The following is an 18,052-nucleotide window of genomic DNA, read 5'->3' as shown; positions in this document are numbered from 1 at the left end:
ATACGTTTATCGCGCTATCATTCTGCTTGTGGTTCATAAAAATTATCATAACTATTGTAAAACATGGAAAGGACATTATTTTAGTTATAACAGGATCATTCTTTTAAAAGAATTATTCTCTTGAACTCGTAGTAGATTGTTTTCGATCACAAACGAATTTCAATTTTTAGTACCGTACCAAAAACATTTTGCTTAAAAAAATGCTTTATTTTCCCATCGCTTTCCAGAATTTTAATTAATTGAATAAATGAACTTATATTTGTAAAACATTTTTCTTATTACTTCTTAAACTGTTTTTCATAAAGTAATACTAAATATTAGAAGGGAAATAGTAATTCCGAAAATAAATAAATAATTACATAACATGTACACAAGGTGTTTTACTTCAATGAAAGCTATATATTTTTTAGAACCTCTATAGTATATGTATATTTATGTATGTGGAGTGAAATTGTGTTAAAAATACAAAACACAGTGCAGACCTTATTAATATTCATTCTATTATTGCATTCTGAATAAGAGAATGTAAAAAAAAATTCACAAAGGGTTCATTATTTATTTCTAATTAGTGTGTTGATGACATAATTCATTGATTTTTCTCTAAGAAGTTTTCTTCTCTACTTTTCATACAAAGAAATCAGAATTCTCTCATTTCATCAGCTCATTTCGTCAAATCACTGAAAAAGAGACAAAATTGCTTTTTTTTACTTTCTGCATGAAAGAAGTGCTTTTTCGTATTTAAAAATGGCTATTTTAGTACCGCCTTCCAGAACAAAAAAAATTTAATTTATTGTTCGTTTTTGAATGGAATCAAAATTCTATAATCATTCAAATAACATATCATTAGTTATAAAGAACAGTGCGTAAAAAAAAAATTGAATAACTTTTGATCTGAGGATCTTCACGTTCTAGAATTCAAACTTAATGGTTCGAAGGGATGACCTCAATAATGCAAATTAATTAGCGCAGTCGATAATTTAAGTTACGAAATCAGGCGTAAAAATGAATTTTACACAGAGAAAAGGTATGCGAATAAACATACCTTTTCTCGGTGGGTTCAGATTTATGGAACCCAAAATATGGGGGACAGTAGGAATATGGTTAATATAGTCACAATAGTTTGGTGAGGAGAGCTGTAAAACATTTTGATCCCTGGATGTTAATTTGACTATTTGCTAATTTCGTGATATCTCAAGAACTTTTTAATCAAATTGAAAACTTTTTGCACACGTTTATCCAAAGATTATTCCATACAAAAAATAACTTTAAGTAGTTATTTATTATCTTTTAATACTTTATTTAATAATAGAAGAAAAAAATTTGAATTTTAAGGTATAAAATTTTTTTCATCATTTTAAAGTATGTAATTTTATTTTGTATTTCGAAATACAAAATTTGAGAGAAAGCGATCGAACAGTTCTTCTGAGAAATTGAAATTTTTTTTTAAAGAAAACGTATACTTAAAATTCGATTACTTAAGAACTATACAACCAAATTCGCTCAAATTTTGTATTTTGACATATAAACTTACAAACTTTGAAATGGTGTAAAAAATTGTATTTTTACATTTCACAATTTGCGCGACTGTTATTAAGAAAAAAATATTAAAAATAATAAATATTTACTGAAATTTATTTTTGCTCGGAATTATCGAGATATGGCGAAATACGCAAAAAATAAAATTAACATTATGGGTTTGAAACTTGGAACGTTTTCCTGAACAAACTATGGGGACCATATTTCGCAGATATCGGCTAGCCCCCATATTTTTTTTTCGGGGGGGGGTGAAATCTGAATCTGTTGAAAGATAGGTATGTTTATTCAGCGAAAAACCATTTTTGTATCTGATTTCGTAACTTAAATTATCGTCTGCACTAATTAATTAGAATAATTGAAATCACCCTCGAACTATTGAGTTTGAGTCCTCCTAGAACATTAAAATCCGATCATTAGATCAAAAGCTATACAGTTTGGTCCGTTTTATTTTCTTGCACACTGTACATAATTGTCTTGGGAGTAAAGAAATGATAAACAGCCTATTTCGGACTAAAGTGATATTTCTTACATCAAACTTAAATTAGAACTCTCTACTCAGTCATTATTTGGAGTCGCCGGAGAGTGACCATTGCGTGCAAACCGTAGATTTTGGTTTCATTTGGGAAATTTCTTCAAAAGGAATTTCATGCAAAAGAATTTTTAGGTAAGTTTCATTAAAAGAATCCAAAATTGCTCTGTCTTTAACTGTTTATGGTTTTTTAAATTTTAAAAATTGATGTGATTTCAAACTTTTTGCTGTATATCATTGACTCTAACAATTTTAAAAAACCCAATTAAATGGGAAGCTTACCTTTTACAGTAATTAGGTAAGGCCAAGCAGAACATAGTCATTGGATAAAAACATTCCTGAAAAGAAAAAAAAACTTTACGAAAATTAGAATAGTGGAAAGCCATTTTGCAAGTTAAATTAATTTGAAAACTTTGAAAGTTGACAAAAACGAAAATAGTATTTTATAGCAGAAATATATTTCTAAATGCACTGACTTACGAAATTGAATATACACTAACTTCGAATTTGTATAAATTAAAGAATAGAAAGAAATCGGAGACTAATAGTACTTGGGGTGAGACTTTTTTTTGCCATCAATTAAGAACAAAGCAGCTTTAGTGTTTTTAAATATTGTTTTTAATTATTGATGAACTTGGAAAATAAAGATGCCATAAACTGAAAACTGATATTTAAATCAAATCTTTTGACGTTTAATTTCATCGCTTTCATATTTTTATTGACTTGAGTTAAAACATAAAAACAAAAAAAGAGAAAGAAAGAAAAAAATTCTTTAAATATTATACATAGAAAAATAATCTCAACTAGTGGGCTGCGTCCCCTGCTCGCTAACGCTCGCCAACCCCCGAAAATTGCTACGCAATCTTATATGGTTTGCTTCGCTCGCCACTAACTTAGGTACATTGCAAATGCACAAAATTCTAAAAATTCAAAACAATCATTCAAATCCATATAACAACTTTTTTTTAAAAAAAAATTACATCTTTTTAGTAAATACTAAGTCATTAAAATAAATTTGAATTCAAATAAATGACATGTAATTCGTTAAACCTATTAGAAATGTGCTATAGTATAAAATCTTAAGATAAAATTTCTAAAACTGATATCTCTTTAAAAAGGTTAAAATTTTGGCTATAATTAAGTCTATTAAAAATTGAAATAAGTGAATTGCAATGGAAAAACCTGCATAAACAAATAAATTCTAGTAAAACAAATAAATTCGTGATATAAATCAAAAATCGTCAAATAAATTCGTAATATATAAATTCGTGAAAAAAAGCACTTTCGACAAAATACTAAAATAGAGATCTATCGACAAAGACTACTCATTTCTGCCTAGCTTAATAGTATGAGATTGCTGCAGCTGATAATGTGACAGCTGACATTTGGTGAGAATGCTTTCTCTGGTTATTTCAATTTCCGGTTTTAAAAGCGCTGCATGTTGAGCCACCTCAGCTAGATTTGGCATGTGGCATTTTTAGCGGCAATCATTGGTCCATTTTCTAGCGTTGACATTCGGGGAGCTGTAATGAGGCTTTTTTTGTCGCCGTGTGAGAGAAATATGTATGAAATCTCAATAACAAAGAAAAAAAAAGTTCAGAATTCTGCTTACCTTAAATTTCGTTGCAATCTCCCCTAAAGATGGATCAAGGGATAACTAAAGAAAAATTGAGTTCAAAAATAATTTATTTTAAAATGCGGAAAATTACATTTATTTTTAGAGTGAATACTTACTTCGTAGTGTAATATTCTGTCGGCTTCTTTTATACAGCTTGCCGAGCTCTGAGAAATAGAAAAAAAGCGTATGAAAATAAAAATATTTTTTGTTTAGTGTTTTCAGGAATAATCGTTTTAAGCTTAAAGAAAATTGTTGGAATGTCGCAAGATGGCCTTTTATAGAAGACTTTTGAAAACTAGAACTTAAAATACAGTAGAGTTCATGTGGACCATGACTTACTTGGATTGCCGGGAAACTTGATAAAAGCAAAGATTATAAAAAAGGAAAGAAAAAGAGTAGGTAGGGTAAACTAAGCAGTGAAGGAACACTTAAGCTTAGCTTGCCTTTAAAAAAATCATAAAAATTTTAACATTTGTAATTTTAGCTAAATGACGGTGTCAACATATTTGTTATTAAAGGCAAATTATGTAAAAAAAAATAGAAAACTTGCATAATATTGTTTTAAGTTTTTGGTTGTTCAAATAATACGTAGTAAGATGACCAAGTGAAGGAACAGCTCCTACCAGTGAATAAACACTAAATTTTCCAGTGAATGAACACTTAATTTTAAGAATGTTTGATGCTCGTTAGGAATCCGTAGGTCTCACAAATGTCTAAAAACAAAATTTTTCTTGGAATTACAACATGTAACCACAGTTAACGTGGAAAAGTTTACTTTTTTTCCAGTCATGGAATGGAGAGTAAAATATAATTGAATACAGAATTTTAAAAAATTGTTTTTCACTTTTTGCTCACAGTTTAATAGTCCGTTCTAAGTCATGAATGTTTATCATTGTGTAATCCAATGATGTTTTTATTATTATTATAATTGGATAACTTTTTTGTTTACTATTTTTCCCAAGCTTTTTTTCATCTTTTTATGTATTTTTTTCCTTTTCGTCATACTTTATAAAATTTTCCTAATTTAAAAAAATTGTTTTTTATATTTTTCTCACAGTTTAATAGTCCATTCTAAATCATAAATGTTTATCATTGTGTTTACCGATGATGTTTTTATTATTATTATAATTGGATAACTACTTTGTTTACTCTTTCCACCATATTTTTTTAAGCTATTTTTTAATCTTTTTAAGTATTTTTTTTTCTCTTCGTCACATTTTCTGCTTTAACTTTTTTTTCAACTCTTTCAATCTCTTTAAATTTTCGTTCTTTTTCTATCCCAAACTGGCTGACTTAGTTCATGCAATTTTTCATACTTTGGAATAAAATTTAAGGTTTTCAGAGATTTGAGAGATTTGCAATAAATTACGAAGAAAAACAAGTCTTTTTGAACCCTATGCCAGAAAATCAAGTAATAGAATTGTAACTTGTATCGATTACTTTAGTGGTTATTTTAATACCTGCATTAAGTTTCGTAAACCTAGAGTAAATATTTAAGGATATATGGACATTTTTAAGAATAACTATTTTTTTTTCGCCTTATGTTTTTTTTTATTATAACTTTATAGATATTCAATAAAATTGAACAAAGTTTTTGGGGCAATTTAAGATTAATTACAAAATTGTTGATTTAAATTTTTTTTTTTAAATTCTCTAAAAGTTGAGCAAGTTATGAGCATTTAAGCTAGTTCGTTTATACTGCGCATGCACTGAAAAAATGAAAAAGTTTTTTTAAGTTTTGATTTGCTTTTGGTTTCTTCTGTTCTTTCTTGGGGTAGTCGGATGATATGATTGCTTGCCGTATTTTACAGCCAACAGCAGAAACTGGTTTTACACTGACTACATGGTAATTTTCTCCTGTTGATTAAACTATCGTGTGTGTCAGAGCCTCCAACTCGGTTTCTGTTTTAGTTTTCCGACCACTGCACCTAAGTATTACTCTCACTTCTATTGGACACACATATAGGATAATAGATATAGGTTTCGCAGTTCTGTTTTGTTTTAAAATGGTGTTAATTGTCATCTTCATGTCATCAGTAGTTGTGAAGTGGAACTCATGGAATAAAATATGCTTCTCCATAGGGAAAAACAAAAACAAGCAAAATCATAATAAAACTGGAAATGAAAATTAGTATTTAGAATTGGAGTTCAAATTCTTTAAGAAATGGAATAAGTATTACAAAAGTAGGAAAAAATAGTTCAAAATTCCATACTATTTTCTCTCTTTCTGTATCATTGCATAGGACTGGCATTAGGCACTCATATCTCCCCTTCCCCGGATCACATTCTGGAATGCTCAAATTACAGGCTGTTCTCATCATTCTTCTTATGATTTCCCAAGCCTGAAATATGAACAAGCAAAAATACTAATATGAACAAGCAACAAAACACTATATGTACCAGCAACAAAATAAACTTCAAATAAACAAGCTATACACACAGGAAACTCAGTTCAGCGTTGATCCACAGTGTCTCTACCTTGACACACAATATATCCAACAAATTTATTGCAACCAAAAAAGGAAAGAAAGAGGCACCACTCCACTTAAATTTAAAACCAGCTTGCCTTCTCCTAGTGATGCTGCTATCTTGTGACAATGAATTTTTTTTTCTCAAGCTCTTGCCCTGGTTTACTTCCAGTAATTACAGTACACGACTGCTTACCACAGCTTATTCTGCAAGGCGTAAGTTTCAATCAGATGATTTTATTTCTAATAAAAGAAATAAATTATATAATTTCTGAGCTCAAATCTGCGCTATATTTCATGAGATATTAATGATATTAAGTAATTCTAGTGAGTTTGAAGTGAAAGCTTGTTTTAGTCATTTACAGAGTTAGAAAATAGGTGAAACGGTTGTCAGATTTAGAAAGGACTGGCGGATCTGATTTAGCCTATTTTTACTTGTATATTACTGTTTGCTCTTGCTGAGGTGCAAGCCTTGCACCATCATACGTTAGTGTTAGCAGTTAGCATACTGTTCGAGCTACTAGATTAAGTTCATTATATTAATTATCATTTAGGTTTAAACTTCGAAGGTGGTATATTGTAGACAAGATAAGAAGTCTTTTCGAACGATTCTTTTTTTATACACGAATAAATAATCTGGTAACAAATACACGTATACAAGAAATATTACTAAAGAGAGTCTCTCAAACATCTCGTTGTGAGAAAAATGGTTTCAAAATACACCAGAACAAGTAACTCGGAAATATAAGCATCAAAAAGCTTTTATCTTTTTTCGTGGAAGAGGGAGGAAAGAAAGCCCACCTAATAAAAACGTAAATTTAATAGTAAGTAGATCGATATCTCTGATTACAATAAGTCAAAAACTTTATAGAACTATTAACTACAGTAACTTGTGCTGCCATCCAGTGATGCTTATAGAAAGTAAATATTCATCATTTACTTTCATTAGAAAAAATAAATCTTATTTTGGTATTTTCAGACTATGGAAAATATACATCTAAGAATATTCAGCTCTAATGCTATTTACTCATATTTCAAGTGAAGAAATTAGGCAGTAAGATTTTTTAATTGCTATGATAAGACTGGGAAAATGAAACGAAAATTGTTGTGGCGCTAGTATCGGGAGATGTTGCAGATGTGAAGCTGTAACTCGTTGCTTGTTTTAGTTATTTTTGTCCTGGAGTGGTTTATCTTCTCTGGTTGCAACATTTTGCCTTGCGTTCTATTAGACAAAGGTTCAATGGTCTGAACTGAAGAAAGAAATCGGCCAAAGTGTAAAAAAATTATTGAAAAAAATTATTTTGATTATTACTGCTTGTTGGTAAAAAATATAATCAAAAAATAAAATTGTGTTGGTATTTTTCTACTTAAATAGCGGGCAAAAAGTAAACTTTTTATCATCGCGAACTAAAGGTGGAAAACAGACGTTAATATTTTTGGAAATTATAACAACATTATTCATTTTTGACAATTTTTCATCAAAAAAGTATGAGGATTTCCGAAACAGCCCGTTGCAGGCCAAGGGGGTAGTGTAGGATATGGCTCCACAATTTCGAGACCAATGGCATGATTGTGGCAATGGGGTCAACACTGCGAACAGGCTGCCTTTAAATCCCAGTACCCATTGATCTGAAGCTGGCTGGACTTCTAGCCGCAGCTGGGTTCGTAACCATAACTCTTCACAATTGCAACTCAGTGCCTTAACCACTGAACTATCGCAGCTAAATGTAAATGTGTAAATAACAAAAATAAAATTTTCATTTTGCTTGCTCATATAGACTTTTGAAAAAAATGTAGTATTTTAATTTCATATTTTTTTAAAAACATTGCTGAATTCAATTCAAAAATGTTGGTTAAAAATAATGGCATTAATACATGAGTTTTGTTTAAAACTCTGATTCCAGAAATAAATAAAAAATGTTGGTCTAATCCGGGTCTGTAAGTTTCTATTATTTTTTCTAAAATGAGTGAATAAAATTTTTTAAGTTTTTAACTTGAAGGAATAATTAAAACTCTTTGGCTCAAAAAATAAATTTTAGTCAATGTAAAAAAATACCATTTGGCGGGAAATATTATATTGGATGCATGCTAGTAACCGATTTGATTGGACAAAATTGGGTTTGTATTAAAATAATTCTAAAAATAAAAGAAAATTGGACAAATCCGGGTTTGTAAATTTTATATTTTTTCTAAGTTGCATGAATGAAATTCTTTAAATATTTATGTAAAGGGTAAATTAATGCTCTTTAGTTCTAAAAATTAATTTTACTCAATGTAAAATAAATACCATTTGGAGGGCATAATAATTATTACTTGGAAACATGCTAATGCCCCATTTGATCAAACCTGGTCGGATAAAACCGGGTTTATATTAAAATAATAATAATAAAAAAAGTTAGATTTAGTCAGACAACGCTGTTTCTTAGAAAGAAGACATTTAAACGTAATGCAAAACCTGCTTTTATGAATAAAAATTATAATGAAAAGTGGTTTTACGAGATGTTGATCTTACCGAAAATAAAGCAATTGGAAATTCAAGCAATTTAACTACTAAAAAGGCATAAAAATCGGAACTTTTCTAAACAAAATTTTTGTATATATTTGTGTTACTAAATAATTATAGCCTAGAGTGTGTTTCGTTTATCTCTAAATAACATGACGGTTTATGATATTATGGATAAATAACGGCAGTAGATAAGTTGAAAGTGCTTACCTGGTCTTATAAAACACTTTCTTATATATTTTCTAAGTTGAGCAATTGAGTGCAAATTTTACAACTTTGGTGGCAAGTTTTACATTTGTGTTACAAGTTTTACAATTTAGTTGAATTATTTACATACTTGATGAAGAAGTATAGCGGTCCCATAACTGCTCCAGTTGGAAGGCAAATTGATTAATGTCTAAATTGTCTAATTGCCTAAATCAAATCTAATTGCCGAAGTCAAATTGTCTAAAGGCGAAATGTTATTAAAGTCTCATAAAGGCTCGATAATTTGAAACCAGCTGCATGTTGGATGGCTTCTTTTGCCTTCTATATCAACGAGGGGAGGGGGACATTGGAATATGTTAAAATCGAGAATAGAAATTAGTTCTTTACAATTCTGAGAGTCATAGTGGCTCAGGGGATAGAGCTTTGCAATGAGGAGAGTCGGGTCCGAATGGTCGTCACGAACTATGCTCCCGGTTCACACCGACCATGTTACAAGTGCTGATGAAAAATATTCTTAGTGGTAGATGGATCATGGGTTAGAATTCCCTTGCCATCAGATTAACCGTAGACAATTCTCGTAGTGTTCCATTCCATGTAACGTGAATGCGGGTTAGTTTCATCAGCAAAAAAAGTTCTCCATGAAGGATAGTTTGTCTCATTGCTTGATCAAGGAGTTCTTTTGTGTTATGGATTAGTCTCAAAATTACAAGGCTAGGAAATTGAACATTGATAGTTGTAAACTCAAAATTGGGTCAACTGCCCAACGCCGGTCGTTAAATAAAACTAAATGAGACCTCTGAGTATTATAATTGTGAAGGTAATATACGAGGGTCATCCAGAAAGTAAGTTTCCCTATTTTTTAAAAAACAAAGAACTCACACTTTGAGGAACATATTTATTGGCAACAAGTACAGCAATGTTTCAGCTATTTTTCAACATAGTCACCACCAGAATTGAGACACTTGTCGTATCGTGGGATCAACTTTTGTATCCGTTGTCGTAGAACTCTGCCGCCTGAGAATGGAACTAGAGTGTGACGAAAAACCTGTCAGCCAAGCATAAAATTCAATGCTTAGGATGCTGTGGGTACGGAAAGTGATGTGCACGGTGTTCTGGCACAGGAAGGGCATTCTGCTCATTGACTTCCATCCACATGATGAAACAGTAAACGCTGACCGTTACTGTGAAACACCGCAGAAAACACGACGCGCCATTCAAAACCAGAGGCGTGAAATGCTTACTGCAGGTGTTTTACTCCTCTATGACAATGATCTGGCTCCCAGCGATTTTAACGTTTTCTTACGCCTCAAGAAATTCTTGTCCTCCAGTGAGAGTTTTGGCAACGACGGAGAGCTGAAGACGTCTGTCACACGCTGGTTCCATTCACAGGCGACAGAGCTCTATGATAGAGGGATACGAAAGTTGATCCCACGATACAACAAGTGTTTCAATTCAGGTGGTGGATATGTTCAAAAATAGCTGAAACATTGTTGTACTTGTCGCCAATAAATAAGTTCCACCATAAGGGAAACTTACTTTTTGGATGCACCTCGCACAATTTTCATAAGTTTAGAAATGCTTCTAACAGTTTTCAATGCAAAAACTAAGTTTTTAAGTAATGAATTTCAAATTTCCTCTATCTTTATTGTTGTTTTTTTTTTTTTTATTTACCTATTATTTTATTTTTTGTATTGCAGAAAATAGGCTGATATTACGGAAACCAATATATTTTTACAATTCATAAAGATTACTTGTAATCAAGAACTTTAAAAATTATTAATGAAAAATTTTATCATAATTAAAAAAGATTTTCATAAATCAAAAATTTTGCCATGAATCAAAAATTTAGAAAAATTAAATAATTAAATTCCAGTTTACTTTAGCATCGTAGATATCCCAGCATTCTTTTTCCTCATCGGGTAGCTCTGCAATAGATAAGAGTAATTTAGATTAGAGTAATTTTGAATAGTTTGCAAATATTTATCGTATCATAATATCATATATCATATCTAACATATCATAGTATGATGTATGTCGTAGGCTAATTGAAGACGGGATAGCCTGGTTAGTAAGACGTCGGACTCGAGTTTGTGAGAACGGGATTTCGAATCCCGAAGAAACCCCGTGTATTAAATGGTGACTGGTGCACGTTGTTGGGGCCTTTAAGTTCTCCAAGTTCCAGTAACAAATCGATACCTTGGGGTTACTGAGTTGGAAGTAGATTGTTCTGTGGTACAGGTCAAACTTACGATCTGTGGATGAATGGGATTTAATGAATGGGTTCGTCCTGTAAAATGGGCTGTGATGTGCCTGTGACGGAAATCGTATTCTTGGCCATAGATAGCTTCACTGAAGAACAAGAAATGTTGCCTTAAATTCGCTTGGTTTCCCAAGCAAGCATGCTGATATTAGCAATAAAAACAGCATCAGGTCAATTGAATAAATCGACTCTTTTCAAATAGAATCATTATTTTGCAATGTACCAGGATAATTGGAAAGATCCACAATTTTTTTAAATCAATTTTAGGTTTACTTTAGGTTAATATTAGTTATTTCTTAGGCTTTTATGAGAAATCTATCTTTCATAGCTCAATTAACCTGATTTATTTCAGACAACTTGCTGTAAGTCCAATTAGTGAAGGTGCTTTATAAGTATTCTTATTAACTGTTTATTATAATAAACCAGATTAAATTCAATATGATTGATTAACTCTTCACACAATTCGGATTTATCCTGAAGGCTAATTTTTATAAGTATGGAGCGAAATTTGGAAATTTTACTACTGGCCACTGGCCAGTTGTAGTATTTTTAACAGGGACACTTTTTCCAATTTTCTTTCGTGAGGTATTTATAAGTGTGTAAACTTGATACTCGATTAACTCCAGAACCATTTGTGCTCAGGTCCTGAAATTTAGACATCGACTACATTGAGGAATTTCAACCCCTATCCTAAATTTATTCAAAAAATTTCGAATTAGTTCGAGAGAGCTAATTGAAGAATGAATTTTTCGCTTGAGCTTAGCAAAAACCATTGTTATACTGCAAACGATTTTGTTCTGGAGTTAAATGCACGTTCTTCAATGTTTTTTTTCTTCTCTTTTTACATTCTCTGTGATCAACAAGGATAGCGTGCTTTACGTCAATGAATTAGTATTTCTAATCTGAAACCTCGTGTATTTTTTGTTTATTGTTTGCTTTCAAACGCATCAGAATAAAATTAAATAATTTAAAATCAACTATAAATAAATTAAGTTATGAACTAAAAAGTTAAGTTAATGTAGAGGGTTTACTGATTCGTTTAGGGAAGCCGTTAAATTTTGCCATACTATTATTGACTTCAATGATGCTCAATATCTTTTGGTAATTAGTACTGTTTGTCGAAATAAGACACACTTTAAAATTTAGACTCAAGGAACTCTATTAATACGTCCGTTATCTCGAAACCATCAATTACTGCACTTAACACGGTTTTATTAATTAGTGCTGTTTTAACGAATACCAAATATACTAATATAGGTACTAATGTAGACACTGCTTAGATAGATTTTTACTGTGCTCCGAAGAGAAAAAGTACCGGAGTTCTTCGGTGTGGAAAGTTTATCATGAGTTGGCCTCGAGCAACAGCATCATACTATATGATTCTAATTATAATTAATTTTAATTTTGATGCTCTTCCAAAAAATAAATCTTCGAAAGAAGTGATTTGTTTAATCTAATAACGTAAAATCAGAAGACGGGTAAATGAATAAAAAAAATGGAAATATTTTAATTTTTTTGCATTTTTTGAGTGTGTTCTTCAGAAAAGTAGAGTCGAAATAATCTAATCCAGCTTAATTAAAATTTTCATTCAATTAAAATTTTCACTGAATCCCAGCAAAGTATCAACTTTTATATAAGCTTAAATAATATTCTAATTTAATTATTTCAATTGCTATTCTGATGCTTAGTCATATTTACTTATATACAGGATAACAAAAAAGTTTAGGGATCACTTTTGTGGTTATCTACCACTAAAGTTTTAAAACCTTTTTACGTATCTTTATATAACATAAAATCATAGAAGTCTGACTCCGTTTTCCATTGTTGTCGGCGCATTTTTATTGGCCGGAAAATCACGTAGTAGGATCCAGTTTGCCCTCATTCATTTCCATATTGTTATGGTTGTCATCTGCACAAAATTAACAATAGTCTTAAAGGTATTGTTTTTCTTTAAATATTTTTGTATCCTTAATTTAAACTTATTTTCCAGTACTGCTACTATTAGCGAGAGTATTAAATTATGGTTGTGAACTCATCAAATTTGTTTGAACAACACAATGCTATAAGAATATATATGTTATTTTAAAAAATGATTACTTCGAAAAATCACTTCCGTTTACCAAGAGGAGATCTAATATTTGGGTAAAGTAATATTTGAGAGTAATATTTAGACGTGGGAAGTAGAGGCACAAGAGTAAGTAAACAGATTTCCTGTTAGTACATATATGTTAAGGGAATAATATTAACTTTAATAGAAAAATTGTTTTCTGCCAACAAAAAGACAATTATTGCGAAGCAATATTGCAAAGCAATAATCGGGGTTGGTGAGCGGCAGCGAACAGGGGGCTTAGCTCCCTACTATAGCATACTGATCTAAAGCTCTGATATTAGACTTTCAATTGCAATACTATTTCATAAAATCACAAAAATGCCTTTGAAGAAAATTGATAAAAAGCTAATTGGGCAAGTAGAAGCATTTTTAGAACTTCGATGGATTCACAGGATTATACAAACCCATTTTAAAGAGAAAGGTATTGCGGTTTCACTAAGCCATATCAGTCGCATCAAGAATTCAAAACTCGGATCGATGCAAAATAATGCAAAACCAAAAAGAAGTGGACGGTCAAGCAAATTGAAGAAATCAGATTTGCAGAAGCTTCATAAGATGACATCAAAACCGGATCCACCAACACAGGCAAGCATGGCTAAAGCTCTTAACGTGAGTCAGCAAGTTGTAAGCTATCAACTAAAACAAAAGTTGAAGAAAAAATGCCATAAAAATCCTAAATGTCATCATTTAAGTGAGAAATCGGCGCAGATTAGGAGGCAACGTTCATGGCCCCTCTACAAGCTCCTCCGTAAGGACAGATTGCAAAAGTTCATTACAACTGATGAAGCTTGGATCTATCTATCTGATACCAATGCTAAATCTAAAGTTCAATATCTTAGCCGTGGGCAGAACAGGCGAGACTAGACACCATCAACCGCGGTGCCTCCTCACAAAGCCCTCTATGTTCCTATAACAAATTAAAAATCTCTGGGGGTACTCATCCAGGAGTTTCCTTGTCTTCTGGATTGGGTTCAAAATTACAGGATTACGGAGTTAAACATTAGTAGTCGTAAACCCATACTAGAGTCGGCTGTTCAAATACGGTTATAAAATAAAATTAGTCTAATAGAGAGCAGTGGTGGCTTAGGGGATAGAGCGTGCACCATCCAATGAAGTGGACCATGTTCGAATCCCAGCGATGGCTGGGCCATACAAGCTCCGCACTGACATAAATATTCTCAGTGCTACGCATGGTTTAGAGTCCCATTACCGTCACGCTAACCATGTTTTCCTCTCCATGCGAAGTTGATGCGTTTTAACTACCTCAGAAAGTCCGGTGACGGTTATGAAATAAAAATTAAAATTAGTCTATTATACATGCAAATTTCGACTACAGAAAAAATATTGGAAGTAAATGCATACCACAGTCACAATATTGGTGAAAAGCACATCTTACAGTGGTGGTTACGGCTACAAGAATGACATGCTCACGTGCTTTTTTAAATAAATCAAATGCTGTACAATATACAACTGTTGAAACGAGAATGCAAATTAATCTGAGTAACATTTCTATCTTGAATTCCAATTCTAAGTGGGCACTTATGCGAGAAATATGAGGAAGGTTTTAGCTTAAATATTGTTTTATTTCTCACCCCCCCCCCTTTGAATTCGTGAAATGAGATACAACTGAATAAACATAGGTTTTTTTTCTATTTAAAAAAAAATATTTGTCCATTGTTTAAATCTACCTTACCGATTTCCACCAATCACTTTGAAGTTCTGTTTGGTTCTCATTGTAAAAAGTTTTCTTTAAAATAAAATTTCAAAAAAAATTCTTGTATACAAAGACTCTCTTCAGCTACTTAAAAGAAAGATATTTTGACCCTGGAGAGCAACTATATTTTTTTCTATTGCATGAGGTTTTTTAAAGGAATCTTGGATACTTTTGCATCGTTTATTTCACATCCGTAATTAGTTACTCTCTCCAATCTTCGGATTTAAATGATATTCTTGGTCCATTTTTTTTGCTGAAATGTACAATACAAAATTAACATTAATGAGTTTAAATTTTGAATAAATCTCCTGATTATACTATGGGGACCATATTTCCAAGATAGCGACTACCCCCGATATTTTGCGATTCAGAAATCCGAATTCCTTTTGGGAAAAAGGCATGTTTATTCGAAGAAAATAAGTTTTTGTTTCTAATTTCGTAACTTAAAGTATCGTCTGCACTAGTTTATTAGCATATTTGAGGTCACTCCTCCTAACCAGAACGTGAAGATCCGATCATTAGATCAAAAGTTATTCTATGTGGACCGTTTTTTAGAGCACTCCTCAATTTTGTCACATTCCTAGCTGTTAAAAATATTTGATATCTTACTGAGACGTTCTGAGAAGTACGATGGCAAGCAAAATTACAGCAAGCCACAGTGAATTTGAAACACTTCAAAAGCTGCTGGCTTGGTAATGGATAGCAGGTATGGTAAATCATTCCCCGAGATTAAGAAGCTAGCATGCTTTTGACTTTGTTTCATTTGCATAATGAACAGAAATAAAGATTTGGTTTTCCAGTACCTCTCAATGTAGACATTTTATCGAAATTATGAAAGTTCTATAGAAGTGCATCCGTCACGCATACCACAATTTGCTTTACCGCGAATTGCAAAATCTTTCTAGAATCTCGCTTCCTCGCGAGTAGCTTTAAGAGTGGAAAGAGGTGTTGTTTGTTGGTTAGCAAAAATGTCTTTTTCATCTTTAAGGCATCTAGCTATCACCAATTTTACGTCTTGAAAGTTAGTTTCCGAACGGGAACAGCAACACGACTCAAAGAGGAACTTCCTGCTTTCTGTGAATGACATGAACTTGAAGAGGTTGACTGACTTACGCCTAAAACAGATAACAATTTCAATTATATCAACCAAAGAGAGAAAAAAGAAAGAAAGAGTGTGTGTAATTTGCTGACTAAATCCAATCGAAAGCTTTTCTGCACAATTCAAAAATGAGCCTCGTTGCTGTATTGCCCAAAACAAATTCAATTATGTGAATTTCCTTTTAAGTTTCCTTCCTGAATCGACACAATATTTCCAGAATAAAATTTCTGAACTTTTTTCTAAATAGCAACATGACGCGCTGAAACATCTAATTGCCGTTGCATTTTTCTATACCAAAATTTATAAATGTGCCCTTTTGCTGCATTGCTCCAAGCGAATTAAATATGAAAATTTCAAACACGGAAGTTTCCGTCTCCAATGAAACAATGGTTCCAGAAGAAAGTTTCTGGACTTTCTTCTAAATGTTAAAGCAGCCAACAGAAAACTTATTCCCTACATGCAAACCGTGATATTTTATATATTTATTATTTTATTTAATTAATTATTATGTTTGTTTGTTTTTAAAAAAAACGTTTTTCACTTAAACTTGTGACATATTGCTGTATTGCCCCATGTAATTTCAGTAAGTACATTTCATTTTAACTTTCTTTTCCCAATGCAATAATATAAAACGGAAAATTATCCTATTTTTTAGATGATGTTTGCTCTGTTTTGTGATGCAATTGTCATTTTTTGATAAGCGTGCACAATTTCCCTCGTTTCTGTATTTTAGTAACAATGCAAAAGATTTTATCTCAAAAACATCATTTAAAATAAAGATAATAATAGACTATAGCGAGACCATCGTGTCTGAGTGTTTTTTACAAATAAGGAAAGCGATTGTAAAACATTCAAAGGACATTTGTTCATTTAAAACGGAAGCATTTCTTTTTCAAGGAAAACTTAGTTATTCTCTTGTAGTAGTCGGTTGTTCGTAATCACGAACAAGTACCGTTTTATTCTAAAAGAGCCAAATTTATCAACAAAAAAAAATTCAACCGAGTTATTACAGTTATAGTTCATAAGTTCAATAACTCTCTTGATCTCACCTAGATCAAGGGAAGGGATTTTAAATTTGAAATGAGTTTTGCTCCTAATACTACCGATTGTTTTTTAAATGACATTTTTAATCGTTTTTGTATCAAAATATTCAAGTTTAAAAACGTTATAAATAACAGGGAGCTGCGTAATGGATTGCGAGAAACTTTTTGGCGAGTTAGAGCACATCATCATTATAATAATTTCATAATGCTATTGATTTCGTATTTTTTGAAGAAATTTTTTTTCTTCGTTTTCGGATTATACAATAATCCGAACATTTTAGTTATAAAAACATATAAATCTATCCTAATAGTAAATTGAAAAATTAAAAAAGTGTTCTATATTCATAACTTTATTTTTGATTATAAAGGGAATTATTATGGTATATATTTAGCACACCCTCAAAAACTTTCATTATTTAAAATTTACAAACAAAAATTTTTAATGTTTGAAAAAAACAAAATATAATTATTAATATAGTGAATTTCAAGACATACATATATTTAACTATTTTTTTAAGCAATAATGTTTATCAAATTTTCACAACACGTTAATTTATTTCTGAACTTTAGACTCAGAAAGTAAAAACGAACTTTCTAAATATTTGATTTTTTTTCTTCTTAAAACCTGGTACTTTTATTTGGCATTTAAGGCCATTTATATATCTGACATGGAGTTTTGATTTTCGGGTTGGTTTCCCGATATTTCCAATTATTTCAGCTGTTACAAAGAATTACTTAACATATTTATATATTTTACAATTTTATAAATTTAAATTAAAAATATTATATTTTTTCATTAAATTTTCTAATTTAAGGTTGTTAAGGAAATTTTTTGAAATTTAGATCTCCTCGAATTGTATTTTAATATTGTTAATTTTTTTTTGTTTTACTTACTCGATAATTTTCATAATCAAAAATTGTTACTTTTTATGCGTTACTTTTGCTTAAATATATATATATATATA

At 31.1% G+C, this 18,052-nt stretch overlaps 2 protein-coding genes across 2 annotated transcripts in view; one reads left to right on the top strand and one right to left on the bottom strand.

Annotated features, from left to right (window-relative positions):
* Window positions 1-18,052, top strand: part of LOC107451914 (acyl-coenzyme A synthetase ACSM3, mitochondrial) — a 98,613-nt gene that overhangs the window by 46,864 nt on the left and 33,697 nt on the right. The gene's annotated exons all lie outside the window — the stretch shown is intronic.
* On the bottom strand, window positions 547-14,744 carry LOC122268246 (uncharacterized). The gene is made up of 7 exons (XM_016068156.4): window positions 14,594-14,744; window positions 10,740-10,786; window positions 5,897-6,025; window positions 3,800-3,847; window positions 3,678-3,722; window positions 2,348-2,403; window positions 547-677 (listed from the first exon to the last, which is right to left on the bottom strand). The coding sequence occupies exons 1-7, from the start codon at window positions 14,736-14,738 to the stop codon at window positions 662-664; spliced, it is 486 nt and encodes a 161-aa protein (XP_015923642.2). The 5' UTR covers window positions 14,739-14,744; the 3' UTR covers window positions 547-661.

Source organism: Parasteatoda tepidariorum, chromosome 7 (genome assembly GCF_043381705.1).
Source record: "Parasteatoda tepidariorum isolate YZ-2023 chromosome 7, CAS_Ptep_4.0, whole genome shotgun sequence".
In the NCBI taxonomy this organism is placed as follows: Eukaryota; Metazoa; Arthropoda; class Arachnida; order Araneae; family Theridiidae; genus Parasteatoda; species Parasteatoda tepidariorum.
Note: the sequence above shows the minus strand (reverse complement) of the source record. Positions and strands in the feature narration are given on the sequence as shown.

Excerpts from the sequence above, each read along its gene's own strand:
- LOC122268246 (XM_016068156.4), bottom strand. The coding sequence starts at position 14,738 with ATGTTACTCAGATTAATTTGCATTCTCGTTTCAACAGTTGTATATTGT. Across the intron at positions 6,026-10,739 it reads GGGATATCTACGATGCTAAA|GCTTGGGAAATCATAAGAAG; the intron begins GTAAACTGGAAT and ends TTCATATTTCAG. Across the intron at positions 2,404-3,677 it reads AGATTGCAACGAAATTTAAG|GAATGTTTTTATCCAATGAC; the intron begins GTAAGCAGAATT and ends TTTTCTTTTCAG.